At 32.7% G+C, this 22,266-nt stretch overlaps 3 protein-coding genes and 2 long non-coding RNA genes across 5 annotated transcripts; 3 read left to right on the forward strand and 2 right to left on the reverse strand.

The window, feature by feature from the left end:
• Positions 1-105: 105 nt before the first annotated feature.
• LOC110995272 (retinoid-inducible serine carboxypeptidase) lies at positions 106-7,179 on the reverse strand. The gene is made up of 9 exons (XM_022262350.2): positions 7,037-7,179; positions 6,712-6,965; positions 6,545-6,644; positions 6,197-6,327; positions 5,981-6,091; positions 3,375-3,708; positions 2,816-2,893; positions 1,217-1,365; positions 106-497 (listed from the first exon to the last, which is right to left on the reverse strand). The coding sequence occupies exons 1-9, from the start codon at positions 7,095-7,097 to the stop codon at positions 432-434; spliced, it is 1,284 nt and encodes a 427-aa protein (XP_022118042.1). The 5' UTR covers positions 7,098-7,179; the 3' UTR covers positions 106-431.
• On the forward strand, positions 3,792-5,474 carry LOC123690021. Its single transcript, XR_006750864.1, has 2 exons — positions 3,792-4,394; positions 4,668-5,474. It is a non-coding gene; the product is annotated as an uncharacterized LOC123690021 (long non-coding RNA).
• A 295-nt stretch (positions 7,180-7,474) lies between the features above and the next one.
• On the reverse strand, positions 7,475-10,105 carry LOC110995273. The gene is made up of 4 exons (XM_022262351.2): positions 9,877-10,105; positions 9,574-9,808; positions 8,775-8,972; positions 7,475-7,742 (listed from the first exon to the last, which is right to left on the reverse strand). The coding sequence occupies exons 1-4, from the start codon at positions 9,907-9,909 to the stop codon at positions 7,498-7,500; spliced, it is 711 nt and encodes a 236-aa protein (XP_022118043.2). The 5' UTR covers positions 9,910-10,105; the 3' UTR covers positions 7,475-7,497.
• Positions 10,106-11,139: 1,034 nt separating this feature from the next.
• On the forward strand, positions 11,140-21,735 carry LOC110995303 (programmed cell death protein 2-like). The gene is made up of 8 exons (XM_022262389.2): positions 11,140-11,349; positions 11,455-11,621; positions 11,702-11,890; positions 12,157-12,269; positions 12,541-12,665; positions 13,038-13,191; positions 13,867-14,008; positions 20,409-21,735. The coding sequence occupies exons 1-8, from the start codon at positions 11,242-11,244 to the stop codon at positions 20,680-20,682; spliced, it is 1,272 nt and encodes a 423-aa protein (XP_022118081.2). The 5' UTR covers positions 11,140-11,241; the 3' UTR covers positions 20,683-21,735.
• LOC123690006 lies at positions 18,706-19,980 on the forward strand. Its single transcript, XR_006750850.1, has 2 exons — positions 18,706-18,897; positions 19,620-19,980. It is a non-coding gene; the product is annotated as an uncharacterized LOC123690006 (long non-coding RNA).
• Positions 21,736-22,266: the final 531 nt, after the last annotated feature.

Here is a 22,266-nt window from a genome sequence, read left to right on the forward strand (position 1 = left end):
GATGCAATCTAAAGCCAAGGTCTATTTAATGTTATAGCGCACTAATGTACACAATGGATTCGTAATTAAATGCGTATGGTAAAATGTATTTTCTTTTGAGAGTAATTCTGTGGCCATAGGTCAGAATATGATAAGTCGTACTGTGTTTCTCAGTATATTGTTATCTATGACCACAGAATTATACAGTATTTTTTATTAAGCTCTGCTAATCAAAATCTATTATAATGAAATGTGTTCTTTTTAATAAGAACCTAATACAGAGAAATTAGAATATAATATTGAAATCGAAATATGGTCTCGAATTACTTTTTTAATTTGTCTACGTGCTATATAATCATTGTTATTGACTGTTTATGTAAATATTGTATTATTTTAAATTCAATATACTATTTTATTTATATCTTTTATTTCTTACACCTATAATAAATATTTTAAGAATCGTTCTCAGTTAAAAACTGTAATATTTGCTCCATAGCGGTTGGATTGTCTTCGGGGACCTGGAAAATAGATAAATTCTTTCAGTTTAGTTTTATACAAAGTTAAAGTGCGTTGCCGGTCTTTTGAAAACGCTTTTTTCCTAATGGTCCCCAAGTCTTATGCTTGGGGACCATTAGAATAAGCGAAAGAGTTATCTCTCTCACTCAGAGACTAAGCCAATAGTGAGTTTATCTCAATCCACGAAGCTGACTATTCGCTGCCATTTAAGCAATACACGACAGAAATATGTTTTTTGCATATATATGTGTAGCAATGATTAAGTTTTCATTGGGTATTTAAAGGGATGCATTACCTCCCTAACCATTTTTTTTAATAATCCCTATCGGTAGGCTCATGGGTTCCCTGTAATGTCCCTTAACATCCGACGTCCCACATCGCACCACCACTATGTAGAACCAGCTGACCACCATGTATTTTCGAACCAATTCGACTTAGGGTACTTCAAGAAGAAAACGTACCAATTCTTAAAAGGCCGGCAATGCAGCCTTCCAGTAATGCGAGTGTCCATGGGCTTATCACTTAACATCGTGTTAGAATCCTGCCCATTTGCCACTGTTATATAAAAAATCAATGTCCTTGTAAACTTGAACATTAAAAAAAGCTTTGAAGAGTTGCAAGTTCTTCTCACCCGCTCAATTGGTTTGGGAACCGATTGTAATGGTAAATTTAGATTTGATTATTATATTACATATATCCTCTCAATAAAACTGAAGCATACCCAATGACCGGAACCGAACACTGCCCAAAAACTCAATTTTCCGTATGTTTTGTAGAAGCCGTTTCTTTCACCTCGTATTGGCACTCTTTTCGCATCGAAAAACTGTTTTGATCCGTGCCATTTCAAATTATGAACCCAACTTGTAGCACCTAAAAGTATCTATTACGTTAATAGTTATTTTCGCAAGAGTCCAAGAGAAGAACTGAAAACACTTTAAGCATTTATTGAAAAAAGTTTATTATATTGTAATGCGAAAATGTTGGAGAGCCGGGCTGCGTGTGCCAAATTCACATTCGGTGGCAATTGCTCGAGGACGTACAAATATCGCTCAGACGAGCGCCATTTATGCTTGTCTGGCGCATACTGATTACTGAATACTATTGCTTGTGACTTGTGAGACGGATATATTTAGTTTCACGCTGGCTGCATTCACAAAAAATGCTTTTAATTACAGTTATAAAGTGGTTTAGGTGATATATTTCCTTATTTTGTTTATATTATGTTTTCGTTAAATTTTTATATTAATAAGATTTCAATCTTTTATCAGAATTCTTACAACTATAAATAAGTGATCTAAGTATAAAGCGAGTCTGTGAGTAAGAATTCTTGGTAAAAATATAATAGAATTCGTGAATGTACCAATTAAATAAGCTTCTTTTATTTATACCTACTAAATTTCTGATTATTATTTCGTCCTTGACAATACCGTTATCTTGTCAAGATGCCTGCTGTAAATGCTTAAACTTGATAGTTTTCTAATAAAATACAAAAGTAACATATTGTAGGCCGGTAAAATCTACTGTGATACATGTCATGTGTATATGTCTTAGGCAACTTAATAAGCCGTTCAAATAACAGCCTAGCCTTTTTACTATACATCGAAGTTTAACTAGTGGCCTAATAGATGTTCAGTCGTAGCGTTTGTAACAATATTGAATTAAGTGGTTGGCTAATGATTCGGCGATTCGTACGTTACCAGTGACCACGTGGTAAAAATAAGAGTAAAACAGAAATAAAATATGTTTCATAGGTACTACAAAAATATTTCTTAAGTATTATTTTTAAAATACTGCTTGAGTCAGTCACACCTAAATTCGGGTTGGACATATAAATACGTTGCCTGAATTTGATGATTATGTAGATGTCTCAGTCGGGGTTGACCAACCTTGATTGTTGCCAACAATTTTTTTTTAAGTGCTTAGTGACAGAAAGTGGACAGGCTATTCAAGTAATGCAAAATCATCGACACAAGTCATTTAGGTAGCCGATTGATAGTTGATATCTTTCAGGCCGCTAGTTAAACGGCGCTGTTTAGTTAAGAAGCTGTTGATTGAACGGCTAAATAAGCCTGTTTGCTGCGACATATATACTCCACTTATTGTGAAAATAAGCTACATACTTGTACATGCGTTTAAAGGATAAAGAAAAACAATTATAATGGCGTAATCCTCAAAAATAAACATCCTTAATTCTTGTTTAAACTTTTAATAATGAAAATATTTCAAAGGAAGTTGTTAATAATCATGAAAATTAACATCTCAAAAATAATGATGGTACTTTACCTAATAATAACGGAAAAGGCCAAATTAAATTACTCACCACACAATGGCGTCACTGCATCCAAATTTCCATTGTACACAGCAACTTTTAAGTTTGTTCGATTAAGTAGAATTTCTACTGAAAAATAAATGTTTAATTGTTAATTCAAATGTGCCGACGCAAAGTAAATTTCATGTTTATACGGTTATAAGTTTTGATTATAATATCGATTGTGAAATTGTACCTTTATCTATAAGTCATTATACATGTACTGTTTTTTGTTAATATTCAGGTTTGGTCATTGTTTATTTTAAAACCTAAAGTAGTAAAGTACTTTTACGTACGTCTTTCATTAGTTACGACCTTTTGTCTAACGTACTCATTCTGTCATATGTGTGAATATAGGAGAAATATATCATGAATTAAAATTGATTAACACCTAAACTTTAACACGTTTTCACAAATTTTTATTTGTTCTTTGAATGTGGGACGTATTTTACATATATAGACATAAGAAACGATAGCTATCGGCACATAATATCTACTCATTCCAATTACCGCTTATAATTTTAAATATTCAATTTCGAAAATAAATTAATCCTCATAAGTAAATACTTACAAAATCTAGTACCAGGCTCAACAAAGCTATTTTGCAAACTAAAATAGACATCGTATGTCAGATGTTTCCATTCGATACTTTGATTAACGTTTAGAGTCGGCTTAACAAACGTATTCATATTCTCATCTAGTTTTTTCAAAAGTAATCTGTAGCTATAATGATTGACATTTTCCAAATTTATCATGTCATATCCGAAGGACGCGTCGTCCATTATTGTACCGAACATAACGTAATCGAGTTGTCCCGCCTTATAATAATTCCTCGTTTTAATAAGACTACTGATATTTTCAGCTATTTTTGTAGCTGTCCTAAAGGCTTTGATGTCTATTAAACCCTGAAACAAAAATCAAAATGACAGTTTAAATTTATTATCTGTGTTAGTGCTATTTTACTGTTTACATTTCTTTTTAATTGTAATGGGGCTTCTAAACGGGCCATGTTTTTCTGCAATTGATGGCTGCACTATTGGCAATTAATTGTCCGGCCATCACAAAAATGTTTTAATGCAGATGATGGCCGAGCAATCTATGGCCGGGCCATGTGTTGCAATATGTCAGCAATAGTATGGCCCATGATGCAGACTCCTAAACGGGCCACACATACCGGCAACAATGGCTGATGAAATCACACTTGTCGCAGCAGCTTATATTAATTTTAAAAGAACAGAAAAAGAAGAGATTGAGGATTCGACCTTATTTAAATAGGCGTGAAACTGTAGACAATTTGAGTCTAGCAGTAATAAGCCTTGATAATAAATTATTCAAGAACTTGGCTAGAATTTCAAAAGGCGACTTTGACTTTCTCTTAAACAAAATTGGACCAAAAATAAAAAGAAATGATACAAACATGAGAACAGCAATACCTGTTTCATCGCCATCACGAGATTTGCGATAACTCTACAGTTTTTGGCAACAGGAGATTCATTTAAAAGTTTTATGTACCTGTTCCGAGTGTTAGATTTCAACTTTTATACAAGAGGTGTGTACAGCTATTATAGAAGGATTAAAATAATACATCAAGGTAAGTTAACATAGGTTTATTAAATATGTTACGCATAGGTAGTAACTATTATGTACTTTTTAAATTTAATAATAATGGGTATCTAGTAGCAACATATTCGTTTTTATTTTCGCCAGCATCGCGTATAATATTTTGAGCCTTTTAGTACGTGGTTTTGGAGTAGTATTGACGGCTTCCAAAGTGTCGGTTGTTTCTGATTCTACGACTTCACAGTATGTAGTTTCAGTCGCCTGTGAATGCATAAAATTTTTAGTATATCTTTAAGCCTTTCAGATGCCGTCAGGAGTAACAGAATGGAAACAAGTTGCAAAAGATTTCGAGGAAAGAAGTCCAATTTATCAATCGATATGATACATACGTAATACAGAGATATGTACATTTATAATGACTAAAATATTTTATTAAAGATACTTACGTTAGAAGTTTTCATTTTCACTATGTAATCCTATATTCGTGGTATTTTGAGTAAATAGAAACGATATCGCATCTTAAGCAAACCACTTTACTGTTTTACCGCCAGCACTACCACTTTTCTTCTTTTTCTCCTCATTATTTGCGTAAGTTCTTAGGCTTCTGAATTTTTTGTAAGCCTCGTTACTTGTTATGCCAAACTTTTCAGCGATTTCATTCCATGCATCTTTTTTAGAATTTCTATCTTTGTATGAGCCGGTTTTTATATTCCACAACTCGGGGTGCAAATGTATTTCTTCAATAAAATCAGTAATTGTCTTGTTAGACCAGTAACCATTTTTACGTAGTTGTCAAAATGCAGCTGATCGCAAAACACAGAATATAGCAACAGGCACACTTCACTCATAGCAAACTTCATGTCGCGTAGAAAAGGATACACTATGCCATAACAAACAGAGTGACTGAAACAACAATAGAACTGGCTGTGCAATATTGCAGTTGAATTCGATAGCCTAGCGATCGTTCGGCAACCCATCGGGGCCATATCGGCCATAAGTGGCTACACAAAACATGTTTGGCTATATGGCCGGGACATTACTGCAACATTGCATAGTGTGGCTGACATTGTTTGCAATGTTGCCGGGCCATGTGTTGCAGCCATCAATTGCAACAAAACATGGCCCGTTTAGAAGCGCCATAACTAACATATAGTACCTACCAATCAGTACAGCAACAATTTACAACTTATAACTAACATACTAAATATAAAGTTCTTTTTACGGCATTTAACAAATCTTATCATATAATTAAGTAGGTACTTAATTTTTAAATGAATAATTAACAATAACATCAATCAAGAAAGCAATAAACTAAAATTTGTTGAGGAACACAACCCTAAGTGTTATAGGTATATAACTTATACTCTTTTAAAAACTTATCAGACACTATTATCTATTCCACCGAGGAACTCGGATTGTATTTGCTGGATAGTAATTCAGTAAATCCTTTAAAATTTTACTGATACATCGACGACTAAGCAAACTTTTACCGATTAAGTCGGCATTAAATCATTTTATGAAAACTATTTTTTATATACAATAACAAACATAAACATCAATAATAAGAGATAATTACGATATTAGTAGCAAGACTATATAAATATATGAATAGCATACCATATCAAACAAAAAGCGTGGTTGCTGCTTCGAACTCTCACTAGTGTCTATCCAACCTCCGCCAATCCCAATTCCCTTGAAGTTCATCTTTAAACGTTTTCTTTCTATAGCCTTAAAAATATAACATAATACATATTCTAGAAATATAATATAGTTTTAATCTCTACATGTACAACTTTGGATTAGTGTATATTACAAAAACATTGCAATATTTACCGTATGTAGAAAATATCCCAACCTTGCAGTCAATTTACCGCCATAGCTTTGACCGACAACATAAGTCGGTGTTTTACGAAATTCCTTATGAATTTTGAAAAAGGCCTTCGTAAACCGGAGCAAATCTTTTGCTGTAAATAATATGTTTTATAATACTGGTGCTTTAGATAGTCTATGAAAACAAAGGATCATCTATTTGTCTACTCTTTCTTATTAATGTTTTGAAACAATCAAAAAAACGTTGCCATATGGCATTTTAATTTGTGTTCATATTACGAAGTTTAAACATATTAGATATTTTTTAATAGACGAATAAATATTCTATATGTTACGGTCTGTATTTGATACCTGCTTCTCTGTCGCTAGTCACATATAAAGATGTGTTGACAGCGTAACTAAATCCCGCACCGACTGGATGGTCAATTAATAAAATGTTTCGACCATTCACCTAAAACAGTAAATAAATTCGTGTTATGCATTTTAACTCAAAAAAATTACAAATACACATCGTTTACCCATGTGTAATTTCGTGGTGACATATCGGTTTTCAAAGGCCCAAGCTCGCAAAAATTTCCAATTCCACTCGCAGCATTGCCCGGACCACCTTGAATCCATATTATCAAGGGTTTTTGATCAGCGCCTGCCCTCGTTGCATCAGCATAGTACAGCCAGTAAAATAGAAATGCCCCAGGTCGAACTTCGATATATTTATGAACTGATTTCCAAGGTCTCTGGCGTAAGGCTTCTAGATATATATTTGATTCTGGAACTATATATCGCGACTCTGATACATCACGAACATGACACAATGCAGGAAGTTAACGTAAGGTGAATACTTACCTTCACATACAGCTAAGATTAACCCATGAAGCAAAACAAGTAATATATAAATACACTTCATAATTCTTTAGTACATTAGGTCTACTCAATAAACAAGCACACGATAGCTTTGAAGCATAGTGTTCGAATGCGCTAAAAACTGTTTGCGGTGAGATCATTGTAATTTTAAATTAATGAACTAATACGCTAAACGAACGAATTAAAGGATTATCCCGATCGCCACAATTTTCGTCACGTGTTTTTAGTTACACGTAGAGGACATCCGATACATTAATTACCAACGTAATTGTCTACTAGAACGTATATTGGTCACATTAGCGCCCTATAACATTTTAAAAGGTAACCAAGGTTGCACTGTAGGGCCGATTAGAAGTAAGCACAAAGGAAATGAAAGTTGTTCTACCGGATAAATGTATATTCTATAATAAAACTAGAAAATAACTTAACAATGCAATAATTTATTAAAATATTAGATCTATAAAGGAACGAATTACACCGGTGTCCTGAATGTTCCTTGTTTTTGGATGTTTATGTTGATGTTTGGTTGGTTCTGTGGTAAGGCTTTTTGAGTCTCTGTTTTGTAACGATTTCGTTCCGGGTTTTACTTGCTGCACACCCACAACATGACCAAGAGGAGCACCGACTAAACCAGGCTTATATAGAATTTGCGGCTCTTGATCATACTCTTGAACAGGCTTCAGATGATCTAAAATAAAAATGATAATGACAAATGAAATTTAAGAAGAAAAATCAAAAAACTAATTGACGATTACAAATTGATTTATACAGTATGTTTAAGAAAGGCTTTTTTCGACACTCCGGGTATAAATATTTTGAAAAATTTCTGTTTGGGATCATTTCTCTAATATAATAAATTTACGTATGTATGTTAGCGTCGTCGTTTTTATATATACAGGTAGGACTTTGAGCAGTGTTTTTAGATATCATTAATTAAAATTAACACAGAATTTTTATTTGAATATCAAAAACTCGCAACTAGATATTGAACTTATTACGTCACGTCGTATGCATAAAGTTAATAAAGACAAATTGGCACTGTTATTACAGTAGTTTATACGGGGGCATTTAAATATATTGATCAGTTTAAACTTATCATAAGGATGAAAATACGCCCAAACTGCACACAATTGCAATAATTCAAAGACCTAAAAATAACTGCAATGTCAGCCTTGAATACATTTTTTCTTACGACGTTAAATATACGTAATAACTATAATAGTTGCGATACGATGGTCACTTTGCTGTCAAATTATCGATTTTATTTCCATGTGATACCATAAGTATGCTTTATAAAACCTGCGTCATTCTCACATTAGTGAATCTACATAACAGTTTGTTATATAAAACTTGTTAGAACAATACTTGGTATTAAAATAAAAGATTTCCAAGTAAACGATAAAAATGGGAATTATCCTCCCTAATAATGAATTACTTTAAATGCTTTAAGCTAAATATATTACAATCGATGAAATTTTTCATGATTTATTACTTATGTTCCCGTTAGCAGTAACGGTTAAAATCATACCCTACGGTGCTTTATTGTAATCTTTTTGTTTTGTTTTCAATATAAACCTCGTTACAAAGTTTTATAACAAAAAAAGTGCAACATTAAACTAGTATAAAATATATCGAGGAAAATCCATGTAATCGCGTATTTAAGAAATACTGTTTAGATGGAATCTTAATAAATAAACCAATAAAAGGGAAATATACATACCAGATGGAGTAAATCGCATTGGAGGTCTATAGGGGTTAGTGCCGAAGTAGCCTCCGGGCGGAGGTCGCGTCGGTTGATAAGAAGGCTTCACTGGCCGCTTTGTTGGAGTTTCTGTTGGCTGCTGACTTTGTCCGAAAAGGAATCCGAAAGGATTGAAGAACAATCGCTCCTTATCGTGCTTTTTTTGATTTCGTGTAACTGTTGACACAAATATTATGTAATTTTGAGTCATGTCAGGTTTTGCGACACGCGTAGCGTAATAAAATGAACCAAAGTTGTATAAACTCATTTAACCTTTGGGACATGAAAAGTGGTATGTAACATCTTTACTGCAAAAAAATGTTGTAGTCTTAATAAATAAATTCGGAGTTTTATTAAATCTATTCTTTTTGTGCATAACATAAATAATTATATTTATTTTAAGCACCTGTAATAAAACATTTGTTGAACCCGAAACGTTGTTGTTGTTAAACTCGTAGTTCAACAACAACAACAAACGTAATGATGAAGGAACACATTTTAACATTTAAAACTTTCGTTAAATATAAACTTATAAATATAAAAAAAACACGCTAATTATTAGATATTATTTATCAAGATATGTACCTTGAAATGCTTGTAGGTCAAGAGAATGTGTGTTTTTACTACCTTTAATTATATTTATTGAAACTGAAATATACATTTTTTATTTAACATTAATTTCAGTTAAACATGTCGCAAAAACATTTTTATCCAACTTAGGACTCTTATTTTAGGAATTTTATTAGAGCAAGATATTATTTCACAAAGAAGAATTTACCTGTACTTAAATCATTCTCGTCGTAATCTTCGACATCACCGCAGTCATCGGGTTCATCCTGTGTACCACCCTGTAATCCGCCATGATCTTCTTGACTTCCATCAGCAAACAAACTGAAAATATGCCCAAAAGTCCTGGACTGCTGGCTATATCTTGGATATCTGCTATGTGGGGCTATTTTATTTGTAGGGCATGGTTTAACTGTTATTGTTGTCACTTCAGCCAAAAACAACACCTGTAGAGAATTAACGTCAATAAGAAACTTTCACATATACATATTTAAATATTTAAAAAATTACTTACAAATAAGATTTTAATTAAATTTATAGAACTCATTGTCTTAACAATACATTACAGTGCGATGTCAAATTGATATCTGAATGTAAAATTTTAAAAGCTCGAGGTTTCCCACGCGCCAAGCGAATGCGTAAATCCTTGGGCAACGACCGCTCCTTTTACGATAATGAAAATTTACAATGATGTCCGAATATAACCAAATTGACCTAAAATATTCTAACCCAGTTTTGGAAAGACACATTTAAAAATCAAATTCTAATGGGGCCTATACAGTTGTTTTAATTTTTATCTGATGTCACTGTTATATTTCTGTTTAAAAAGTTATTGTCTGTTATGAACCTACGGCCTCTACGCCTATGTGTATTTGAAGTCACAATATCCTTCAATCAGGTACTTATATACGTTTCCGCGATTGTTTTGACGATAATTCTTTACTGTTTTTCTTTATATTATATCATATTCAATAGCTACTGCTTGTTGTTTTTATCCTTTTTTATTCATAAGTTAACAACGTCATTTCTTTTACAAGAAATGACGATCCAAATAATATATATATTGCATCAATAATATATTACCAGTATGTAATTGAAATAAATAGTGTCGAAACCATCATGCTATATTTTTAGAGTAAAATGTATTTCAAAAAATTTTGCAACAACGACCATCTTTACCAAATTTATCTAAAAATATTATGAAACCCTATTTCACAATATTCCGTATTTGTTGATCCTACTTGGTTGGTATAGCTATAAACTTTGAATTATGATGGTATTAAATTAATTAATTACCTATTCGCCCCTAGTATTTTATTAGAACATTAAGACAATGATGATAACGATTTTGTAAATCCATAATTTAAGATATGTGTACCTATAACTAGTGATTTAAGCAAATTATACTTTATATGTATGTGAGTACGATAAGTGACAGAGTTAGGCTTTATTTTAGAGATTATGAGTAAATATTATGTATATATATTGAGGCTTATTCGAAAACCGTGTTAATTTAAGGCATTATTGTTTTTGTGAAAGCATTCGTTTCAGTACTTTCAGCTGTAATCTATAGGCTAAAAAAAGATTACTCGTAGGGAAATGATGGTGACTTCTATCTGGTGTACCAATTACTACCAGTGCTGGACTTGTATATCACAGCTTTTTACCGAATTCAATGGCACAATAGTAACAGCAGGTTCATTGCCAATTGCTTCGACAGCGCACGAACTAGTATGCAAATGTATCAACTACGATAATGACAATTGACAACTGCAACATAATGTCTAATCTGTGATCTGCATCACTGCAATACAACACGAGAGAAGTTCTTGTTATTGATTTTTGCAAATCTATTTACAAAATACATTAATGAATTAAAATGGCAAAAAAACAGGAAAAGGTGTATTTAGGATATGAAGAAGAGATCATAAATGATAAAAATCGAACGCTTCTTAGTTTCACAGTTAATAAAATTGGAGGTTTACCCGTAAGTACTATTTACAATCTTATCTCTTCTATTTCATACTTATACATGATGATGATATTTATTTATATAAATATTTGATCGAAATAAAACCTATTTATATTATAGGACTGGCCCTTACCAGAGAAATTTAACATTCCTTCAAAATGTCCGATATGCAGTTTGCATAGGCTTTTAGTTGTCCAATGTTATGCTCCACTTGAGAACTCTGAATATCATCGAACCCTCTATGTGTTCGCGTGTATTAATTCCAATTGCTGGAACCAATCAGAAAGGTAAGGAATCTTACATGTCTAAGATCAGGTGTCTTTATATCAATTAAGTAAAATCTAAGTATGGTGTAAAACCATTCTAGCTGGAGTTGTATCCGCAGTCAAATTAAAGATGACTCAAGTAAAACAAGTGCTGTTGTTGCTATACCTAGTGTAGACACTAATTTAAGCTGGTGTAAAGGCTCTGATGATTGGGATGAAAATGACAATGGAGATTCAGCTAATGGAAACATAATGAATGTAGATAATATTTCAAGCCCAAACATGCACAGGTTAGTAGAATTTTCATTACCTCAAAGTTAAAATTATATTTTCAGTTTGTTAAAACCTTCTTCTTCTTAATACAAAAGATCTTTGATATTATGTATGTAAAAGTCTTCAAAAGTTAAGTCTTATATTTTTAATGACATAAAGATTTATAATTATTATACTGATATTTCCTGAATTAGAAATCTGAGATTGAGTATAAGGTTTAAGGAATGGTGGGCTATACCTTTAAAAATTAAGTTTTCTAAATTAAATACTGTAATTTTTCTAGAAATTCAGATGATGATGATGAAAGTAATTCTTATGACTTAGAAGCCGTTGAACAAGCATTGGGAAATATACACATGTGTGATGCTCATAATGCAAATCTCTCTCCATTGCAAGGTATATATATATATATAAATTATATGAAAATGGTTTTATGATATTCTTAAAAAATAAGTTGTTATTTTATATAGCTTATTTTCAAATAATTTCATAACATTATATATAACTAAGCTAGTCTTAATTTTCTCACTAAATCTGATTCTTTGAATATCTTAGAAACGAAATTTGTTAATATAAAAAATATTACATGCTAGGTATGAATCCAAAAAAAGGTAATTGTAAAAGTATAACTCTACTGGTAATAAATATTAGTTTGACATCATTTTAGGAGCAGTTGGTGCTATAGGTGTTCCTATGCCAGCAGCAGAATTGGAAGGTGGAGATGAACCTGGCCTGGTCACAGTAGAAACCCCTACAGCGCCCACTAGCAATATTGAAATGTTGTTACATCAGGTATGCTCATATTATGTTTATTGTTTATGATTTCCTACATAGCTGCAGAGAAAGAGTTAAGAAAAAAAATAACAGAGTATTGGTTAATACAGTATAGAGGAAAAAGTAGCAGTAATTAATTCGTTCTAAAGTTCTTATATAATTAAAACATAAATTGTAAGGACAAAAATGTCTTTGGATTTAATCTCCTAAGAATTACGCAGACAGTTTATTAGCAGTTTTTTCTTGTCCTTCCCACACCTTTGCATTAGATATAAATTTAGATTTTTTTTTATTGTTCATGTGCATCAAAAACTACCTTCATACACAATTTTTTTAATTACTTTCATGTCCTGTCAACTACACTAGTAATAATTATCATTTATATTACAGACAGCTGAATTACCTGCTGACTTGCGAAGTCGACTCATGTATGGCCCTTTACAATTTCTCCCAAAATATATCTATGTGGAAGAAGAATGGAAGAAGTCTTCGTATAATGATGAGAAAATCACTGAATTGCTCAACAAATACACAAAAGAATCAGGTTATTATTAGCCTTTTCCGAAAAACTTAATTTTACAAACAATGAAATTCATTAATTTTTTTTATTAATTTGTAATAAATGCTTAGTTAAAGTGTTTGTTATGAATTCAATATACAATGATTATATAGAATCAACTAGGTATAATATGTAATATTCTACGTACATTTTTTTTTCAAATTCAACCATAAGGTTAATTTAATTTACAGTAGAGTTTCCAAAAAGCAAGATTTAACAAAGTATGAATTTATCTTTGTCAATCAGTTATTTCTCAGATGAGTGAGATCTTATCAATTACAGATAAATGACCACCCCATGAATCACATTTTAATTATCTTATCTTAATATATATAAATCTCGTGTCACAATGTTTGTCCTCAATGGACTCCTAAACCACTTAACCGATTATAATAAAATTCGCACACCATGTGCAGTTCGATCCAACTTGAGAGGTAGGATAGTTTATATATAGTCTCAATTTTATTTTATTGCAAATTATTTGTTTTTAATTTGATATAATTCTAACAGATGGCGCTGTGTTAAAAGTACCAACGTTTCCCATAAGTTCTCCTACCGTTTCCCTTAAATAGTTTACTACTATGTAACAAAAACCTTAGCTACAGCAACGCTTGTCAGAGTCTGCTAGTATATTATATAACCTTTTGTTTTTTTTTTTAGATTTGGAACCAAATGTGAATGTTGAAAGAGGAAGCTTGGGAGGAGAAGAAGAAGTGTATGAAGAAGCCACACCGCTTCACGGAGATAGACTCTTCCACTCCTTCTTATCACGATTGCAAGACAACCCAGGACAGATACTCAGGTATGCCATATGAAAAGTTTCATAAAGTCCTAATATTAGCTAATTAGTAATTTTTAAATAGTTATATAATGTTACAAAAAACACATACATACTTTCTTTAGCTATTGTGACATTATTTTAATAAATTATGTTTGTATTGAAAGATCGTACCTAACCCTGTTGGTTCAATTTATTGTATGAAATATTAATAATTTTTTAGTGTTCTATTTGTTTATTTTTATTATTTACAGCTTGGATTGTATATATTATTTAATAATCTTTTTATTATTATGATAATTAATACACTGGAAAGATCTTCTTTGTTATCTTTGATTGTATATGTAATTATTATTAAAAATAATATTTTAAGAGGGCTGTTTTAGTTTTGTATTAATTTTATTTTAACTATTAAAAGCTGTAATATTGTTATTACTGTGAAATATAATGTGTGCGAATTAAAATAACTGATAGTAAAAATTCTTAAAGTTGAAAAATTCTTGAAGTCAATTATTATAATGTATTTTATTCTCGTCCTTATACTTAATCATTCAACAAATTAATTAAGTAGGTCAGCAGCTACCTTAAACCATTTAAAAAACCTAACCTGTTGCTTATGTGATGAATTCGCCCTATTCGATTCTCGGTGTATAATAATAAACGCCTGCTTTGTTACAACAATAATTAAGTATATTTCCAACACTTCTTATTCTTAAACAACCACACAGCTTACAATTTAACGTCCGTCCTTATCAAGCGGATCGGTCCGAATACCCTCACTTATTTTAGATCGTATCAAGACTACCCGTCATTATGTTTGTAACTGTCGGTATCGAATCAATCAACTAACTTATATCGAGTAAAACATATTAAACAAATACAATCATCAAATAATCTATACTGTTAATTATAAATATTAATTATAAACATAATAAAATTGTAAAGTAATAACATATCATCATAAATTCGTTACATCGTGAATCAAGTACAATCTTCAAAATAAAGTAGCTTGTAAATTGAATATAAATATTATTTAAAAATAAACGTGATTTAAATAATAAATTTGTAAAATAATAACAAGTAATCTTAAATTCATTACACTTTTTTTTTTTTTAATATTATGGCCCGCACGGTTTGTGCACTGTGGCCCAGGGTCAAAACAGGGAAACGGGTAAAAAAATAAACGTAACGGATGGAACGGAATTAAGGAAAGGAAAATCTATAAAATAAAAGATCAATTCTTATAGAGATAGATATAAAAGGAGTGTAAGAAAAGATATTTACATATATACACATTCATAGGATCTAAATTTTTATATCATTACTTAAGATAAAAGCTGCTAAAAGTTTATATATATGTGGGTCCATTGTTGAAAGTAAACAGGATATGGATGAAGGGAAAGGAATTTGAAGGGAAATGAGACCGTCGATAAGAGCCGACCGTTCGCGCCGAGAACAAACAAAAATGATGTGATTCAAATCAGCTTCAGCATATCCACATTCGCACGTAGGGTTGTCAATAATATTAAACTTAGCAAGGTGAGCTGGGGTGCAGACGTGTCCCAGACGCATACGAGACAGTATTGTTGTAACTCTTTTACCGAATCTCAGTCTCCAAAACCAGGGCTTAATGGGTATAGAAGGTTGAATAGCACGATAATGGCGACCTTTTGAACGATCTTGATTCCAGGATTCAGTCCAGGAATTCCGGAGATAAATCCCAGAAAGAGCCATCAAGTCATGCGCATAGTTTCCAAAAATATCCACATCTCCACTATCCACTGCCTCATTGGCAATACGGTCGGCTTTTTCGTTTCCAGATATTCCACAGTGACCAGGAATCCATGCAAACGATACGGAATAGTTTTCTTTCAAACATTTCAATAGTAAGTTTCTAATTTCGGAAATGACAGGGAATTGATAATGTGATCCAAATGGGAACCGGGCTAGGGCATTTAAAGAACTAAGTGAATCTGTAAAAATTACAGTTTTTTGAAGTTTCAGTAGAAGGATGTATTCTAAAGCTTTGAATATGCCAATACATTCGCCAGTGAACACGGAGGATTCGGGAGGGAGTTTAGTTTTTTGGACAATATTGTAGTTAGAATGTATTACACCTACACCTACACATCCATCACTGGAATGTTTAGATGCATCTGTAAATATTCGATGCCATTGTGGCCACTTAGTGTCAACAATATAATTAAATGTTAACTTTTGGTTTTTCTCAATTTTAACAAGACCTATGTTAGTATGTATAACGGGACAGATTATAAGGGAATTGTAACTATATTTAAACAAAGGATTGGAAGTCGCTTGGTGAGTAGGAGCCTTAAGAGAAGTAAATCTTGTGAAACTTTTAACCAAACATGGTGTGCGTTTGTTTTTCCAAAATTGAGAAGTGTGGATTAAAGATGTCAAGGATGTTAGTTTAGATGTAAGGATATGGTTACTAAATTGCATACAGCGGAATAGGAATTTATCAGATAGAAATTGTCGGCGTAAGTTTAATGGTGGCTCTACACATTCGGTTCTCATACAGTTGATTGGGGTTGACTTCATAGCTCCTAAGACTATTCTCATTGCTTTTGCTTGAATACTATCCAATTTTTTGAAAGCAGAAACATTTCCTGGTTCCAACAGGAAAGTACCGTAATCCATTACACTTCTGATTATGGCGTTGTAAATCAGTTTTAAGGAGTGTGAATGCGCTCCCCACCAAATGCCCGATAAACATCTAAGAATATTTAAATTTCGTTCACATCTCGCTGTTACATACTCACAGTGGGATACACCGGTGAGCTTAGAATCTAGAACTACCCCCAAGAATTTGATATTATTAGTCGAGGGAATCAAAACATTATCAAACTTTACCTGGACCGGGGGAGGCTTACGCATTCTGGAAAACAACACAACCCTGCTCTTGGATACAGATATGTCTAGACCATTCGAAGTCAGCCATGAGTTTAAAAATGAAAGGGAAGATGTTAGAGTTTGACAATTATTTTCAATTGATTTGCCCGATTTGTATATAAGAAGATCGTCTGCATATTGTAGTACGTTTGTTGATGCCTGCAATGATGTTTCTAAATCATACGTATAGATGTTATAGAGCAAAGGACTGAGTACAGAACCCTGTGGTAATCCTTTCCATACGGTCCGAGATAGTTTGACATCTTCAATAAATAAATTTATGTATCTTTCACTGAGCATATCTATAACAAAGTTTGTTAGAATTGGTGGTACGTTTAAGCATAGCAGTTTTTCCCTGAGAACCGATATAAGAACATTGTCATAAGCTGAGCTTATATCTAAGAAAGTAGCTACTACTGACTCATTGTTTGAAAATGCTAATCGTAAGTCTGTAGTGAATATTGCTAAGCTATCCATTGTGCTTCTACTTTTTCTAAAACCGAATTGGGTCGTTGCTAATAGATTTTTATTCTCTAAAAACCATTCTAAACGGATTTTTACTAGGTGTTCTGCTATTTTCATTAAAACAGAAGAAAGGACAATGGGTCTGTAAGAAGAAGGATCATCGGTTGGCTTATTCTCTTTTAAAATAGGTATAATTGATTGAGTGATCCAAGACTTGGGAATGCACCCAGAAATCATAATAGAATTTATAATATTTAAGTACAGCATCAGCATTCGGTCCGAAAGATTTTTCAAAAAAGAATATGGAATCCCATCTTCTCCTGGAGTAGAGTCTTTTACCTTATTAAGCACACCTTTAAGTTCGATCAAAGAAAACGGAGCGTTTATTCCACTTAGGTCATCAAAAATGTAAGCAGGAATAGTTAATGGAGGAAATCTCTGTTCCGGTACAGAAGGGGGAGCAAGATGATCCATAAACTGATCAGCTAGAGTTATCGGTAATTTAGAAGAAGGGGAATTATTATATGCAGATCTAAATCTACGAATATTACGCCAGACCTCTGACGGGCTGACATCTGGACTAATGGATGCACAAAATGATTGCCAACCATCGTATTTCTTTTTCTTAAACAATTTTTTAGTTCTACGGGCAGATTCTAAATATAACTCGAAATTTTCTTCTGACATATCCTCGCAGTATTTTTTTTCGGCCTGTTTTCTTTCTTTTATTGCAGCTGTGCATTCATGATCCCACCAGGGAGGTGAAGGAATTTGCGATCGGACCTTAGTTTTAGTGCAAAAAGATTCATCGGCAGCTTCAATCAAAACCTGAGAAAGAATTTCTGCGGAGATCTGGCTACCTTCTTGAGAATAAGTATTAGTTTTCTGCTCTACTATTTGGTTGAATAATTTCCAATCTGCGTTGTTTAATCTGTATTTAAAACGAGGAGAGCGATTGGTTTTGATAGGTTTGTATGAAGGAAAAGTAATTACAAGTGGAAAGTGGTCACTACCATACGAAGATGCTAGAGGGTGCCAGTCCAAAGTTGAAGCTAAATCAGGTGAACATAAAGATAGATCAGGCGCACTTGCACCTTCGCTTGGACCAGTAACACGAGTTGGCAGCCCAGTGTTTAAAATACATATACCATGAGAATCTATAATATCTAATAATTGATCTCCATAATAGTTGGAAGAAGTGCTTCCCCAAGATTGATGTTGGCAATTAAAATCACCTAGGACTAAGAAAGGCCTTGGGAGGATGGAGAACAGTTGATTAAGATGAGAAAAAATATTTACATTAGGACGAGAAAAATAAATAGATACTATACAAATTTTATTTACAATAGCAGCAATGACTGACAAGTCATCACCGAATGAGGGAAGTGGAAATAAGGAATAGGGGAGATTATTTTTAATGACTATGGCAACACCGCCATAGCCGTCAGGTCTGTCCTGTCGGAGAATAACATAACCTGGAATTCGAAATGTCAATTTCGGGCGAAGCCATGTTTCCGACAGAGTTGAGACAAAAGGTTCAAATTTATTATGCAAATAGATTAAATCGTTTTTATTGCAGATTGCGCTTCTGCAATTCCACTGGATTATTTGTTCGCGTTCTGGACGCATAAGTGGATTTTAATTGAGTTAAGGAAGCAAGTGTTGGGCGGCGTTGTTCGGTTACATTGTTGTCAGAGTTAGAAATGGATTTTATTTCAGTCAAAAGTTGGATAACATCAGAGATTGAGAACATTGTTTCATTATTGTTGACGTTACTGTTTATTAAAGCGACCCCGTTAGGAGAAGCTGGAGCATCATAGTCCTTTATTAAACTGAAGTGTTCTGTTTTGTTATACCCCAGTCGTTTTAGTTTGGGGGTTGTTGGTTTAACAAATATGTTTTTCTTATAAGATCTACTATACGACGGAATCGAGGAAGAGGAAGGCGATACAGATGGCACAGGAGAATTAGGAGAATTATGCATGTTTGAAAACTTTACTATTTCAGCAAAAGATTTTGAGACAGGATCATACACTTTGTTTGCTTCTGCGTAAGATAATATAATAACACCCCGCACAAGCCCCATTCGAGTCACATTAAATGAAGGAATAAAAGCTTTAAAATTATTAATTGTCAGGCAAGGATTATTAACAAATTCATTTGCAAATTTGTGGTCTGAAAATGATAGGGAAATTCGGTTTCTGCCTATCCTTTTAATGCTACCATTAATAATGTTTTTAAATGAATTTTTCTTTAGGAAATACCCAAATTGGACTGGGTGCAAGGAGGCGATGCCAGTATCTGAAGAAACTTTTTGCACATGAACTACAAATGGCCCTATGTCATAGGCCTCATAAAACGATCGGCCTGTAGGGTTTTTTGGAGACTGAGAACTATCTGATGGGGGGTGTTGTTGGGTATTAACAGTTACACTTGTATTATGTGCTGGGTAACCTTTTTGCTGAAAACTATCTATATCGTTAGCGTTCTTAATCTCAGTACATAATGAGGGAAATTCAATATCCGGTATTTGGCACGAACAATCAGTCTCTTTTTGCTTGTTACGACGCGTCGGGTCAAATCTTTTTTTCCTCTTATTACAATGTTTGCAAATTTTACCTAATCTCATTCTTTTACGGTCACTCCGTTGATCCACATCTGTGTCAACACTGGACTCGTCCAGTTTAGAAAATCTATTTTCTACTATAATATTACACGCAACCTCAGGGGGCGAGCCCCCGATATCCGGGGGCTCGTTCATTTTTTCGCCTGATTCCAGGCCTTGAGGAAAAAGTATAAAAACTTACCAAATGCTGAAGAATATATACACAAATTAAAGAAATAAACAATTAAGTTAAACTACTACATACAATATATACAAATTGATCTTTTATATCAATTAAATTAAATTTATAAATTTTACTAAAAAACAAAACTCCCGCCACGACCAACGTTTCCCGCCTTTTTTCTTCATTACACTTATGAACAAAAAAGACCTCGGCTAAAACCATTGGTGCTGCTGCATTTAAAAATTCTATTTTTACAGGTACAGTCGCGGAGAACCACCACTACTTGGAGCACCTATAACATTAGACAGCCCATCTTCTCCTTTAACTTGTACCCGATGTGGTGCCAATCTAATCTGTGAACTTCAACTAATGCCGGGCTTTGCAGAAACGCTTCAAGTGATTCCCGGAAATATATGTCTGTCCCATTTGCATTTCTTATCTGTGCTCATTTTCACTTGCGCTCAAAGTTGCTGGCAAGCCAGTGACATATATGTTCCGGAAACTGTTATATTTCAACCGGAAGTTATCTAATTCTCTTAAAATTTGCATTGACTTTAACGTCATGAGATGGAAACTGTTTGTCAAAGGTTCGGTAATAATTCATATTAACTTGTGGTCTGTAAAATTGACAACATATGAAAGTAATATAAATTGTATTTCACAGAAAGTTTTAAAATTTCATCAGCTCTTACATTAATGGTTGCAATCATTAATTTTTATTTTGGGCATTACAAGGTTTTAGAATGTAGTTTTAAATCCCAGTTCGTTATGGTAATATTTATTATAGTATAATGGAAACCTTGTAATTACATCCCTTTTCAATGTCAATCAGATATTTTTGAAATCCTTTTTTTAAATAACGCACATACTTGTTACTTTTTTTTTTTAAATCAATCTACATACAGTTTTAAATTTAGTATTGTTTTGTCTCTTTCTATGACGAAAAGAGACTTTTGTAACTGTTAGAATTCTAATTTAGTTTTTATAACTTTGTTTTCGTTTATGTTTGTTTAATTATATGACTAATATTTATATTGTTTTAAGATTTCATATAATATATATGTTACCGGTTTAGATCATAAGAGACATTTCTTCCTTTTAGAGCTTACCAATTTATTAAATAACTAGTAATAAATCACATTTTAATCTTACAACTTACTTCTTAAAATTCGTCTGTATCTGTGATTATTAACTTTAGAATATAGGATTTCTCTAGTGTGGCTGTATGCCATTGGGTACCGACGACAAACAAATAAAAAAATAATTTACATATTACATAATCAGATGGCTCCAATTTCTTTAAATGTATACTTATAAAAGCTTATTATGTTAATTGACCGCTGAAACTGCTATCAGTGTACCAATGTCAATCCATTTAAATAATATTTAACAATTTATTGAGAAATCGTGCCAAGGCTTAGTTTGTCGTCTGCACTATGTATTGCATTTATTAAAATTGTCCATTCGATACCTGCCAAAAGTAGAAACTACGTTCTAACTTAATCTTCAGCTATGTAGTGAAACATGGAAATAATATGTTTTATCTGTGTTTTGAGGGTAGTTTTAAAATTCATTGATATTAATTGTAAGAAGTAAAAGCAATAAAAATATTAAACTAAATTGAAGTTTATTATTGAACCTTAATTACGTCATATGTCAACCTGGTACAATCAGAATATCTCCAATCTTTATTTAATTACAAATATAAGATTGTGATCTGATATTGCGATCCAATTTTAATTTAATAAACATAATGAAACAAAACGTTTCGTTCTACATAACATTAACACATAGATGTGTCGTTTCACAACTGGGCGTATCTTAAGGAAATTTTTGCCGCGCGCCAGCACCATGTGGAACCAGCTGCCGTGGAAGTATTTCTTAACCAATTCGACTCGGGTACAAGTTCCAGAAAAGAACGTACTAATCCAAAAAGGTCGGCAACGCACTCACAAGCGTTCTAGTATTGGATGTTCATAGGCGGCGGTATAACTTACATCAGAAAAGTGTCCTTCCTGCTTGCCCACGTTTTGTATTAAAAAAAATATCAAAATTTATGGAACATCTTTTGAGAGTAAATTTTCCCGGAAATATTTGTTTCAAAATCTTTCTAGT

Source organism: Pieris rapae, chromosome 19 (genome assembly GCF_905147795.1).
Source record: "Pieris rapae chromosome 19, ilPieRapa1.1, whole genome shotgun sequence".
NCBI lineage: Eukaryota > Metazoa > Arthropoda > Insecta > Lepidoptera > Pieridae > Pieris > Pieris rapae.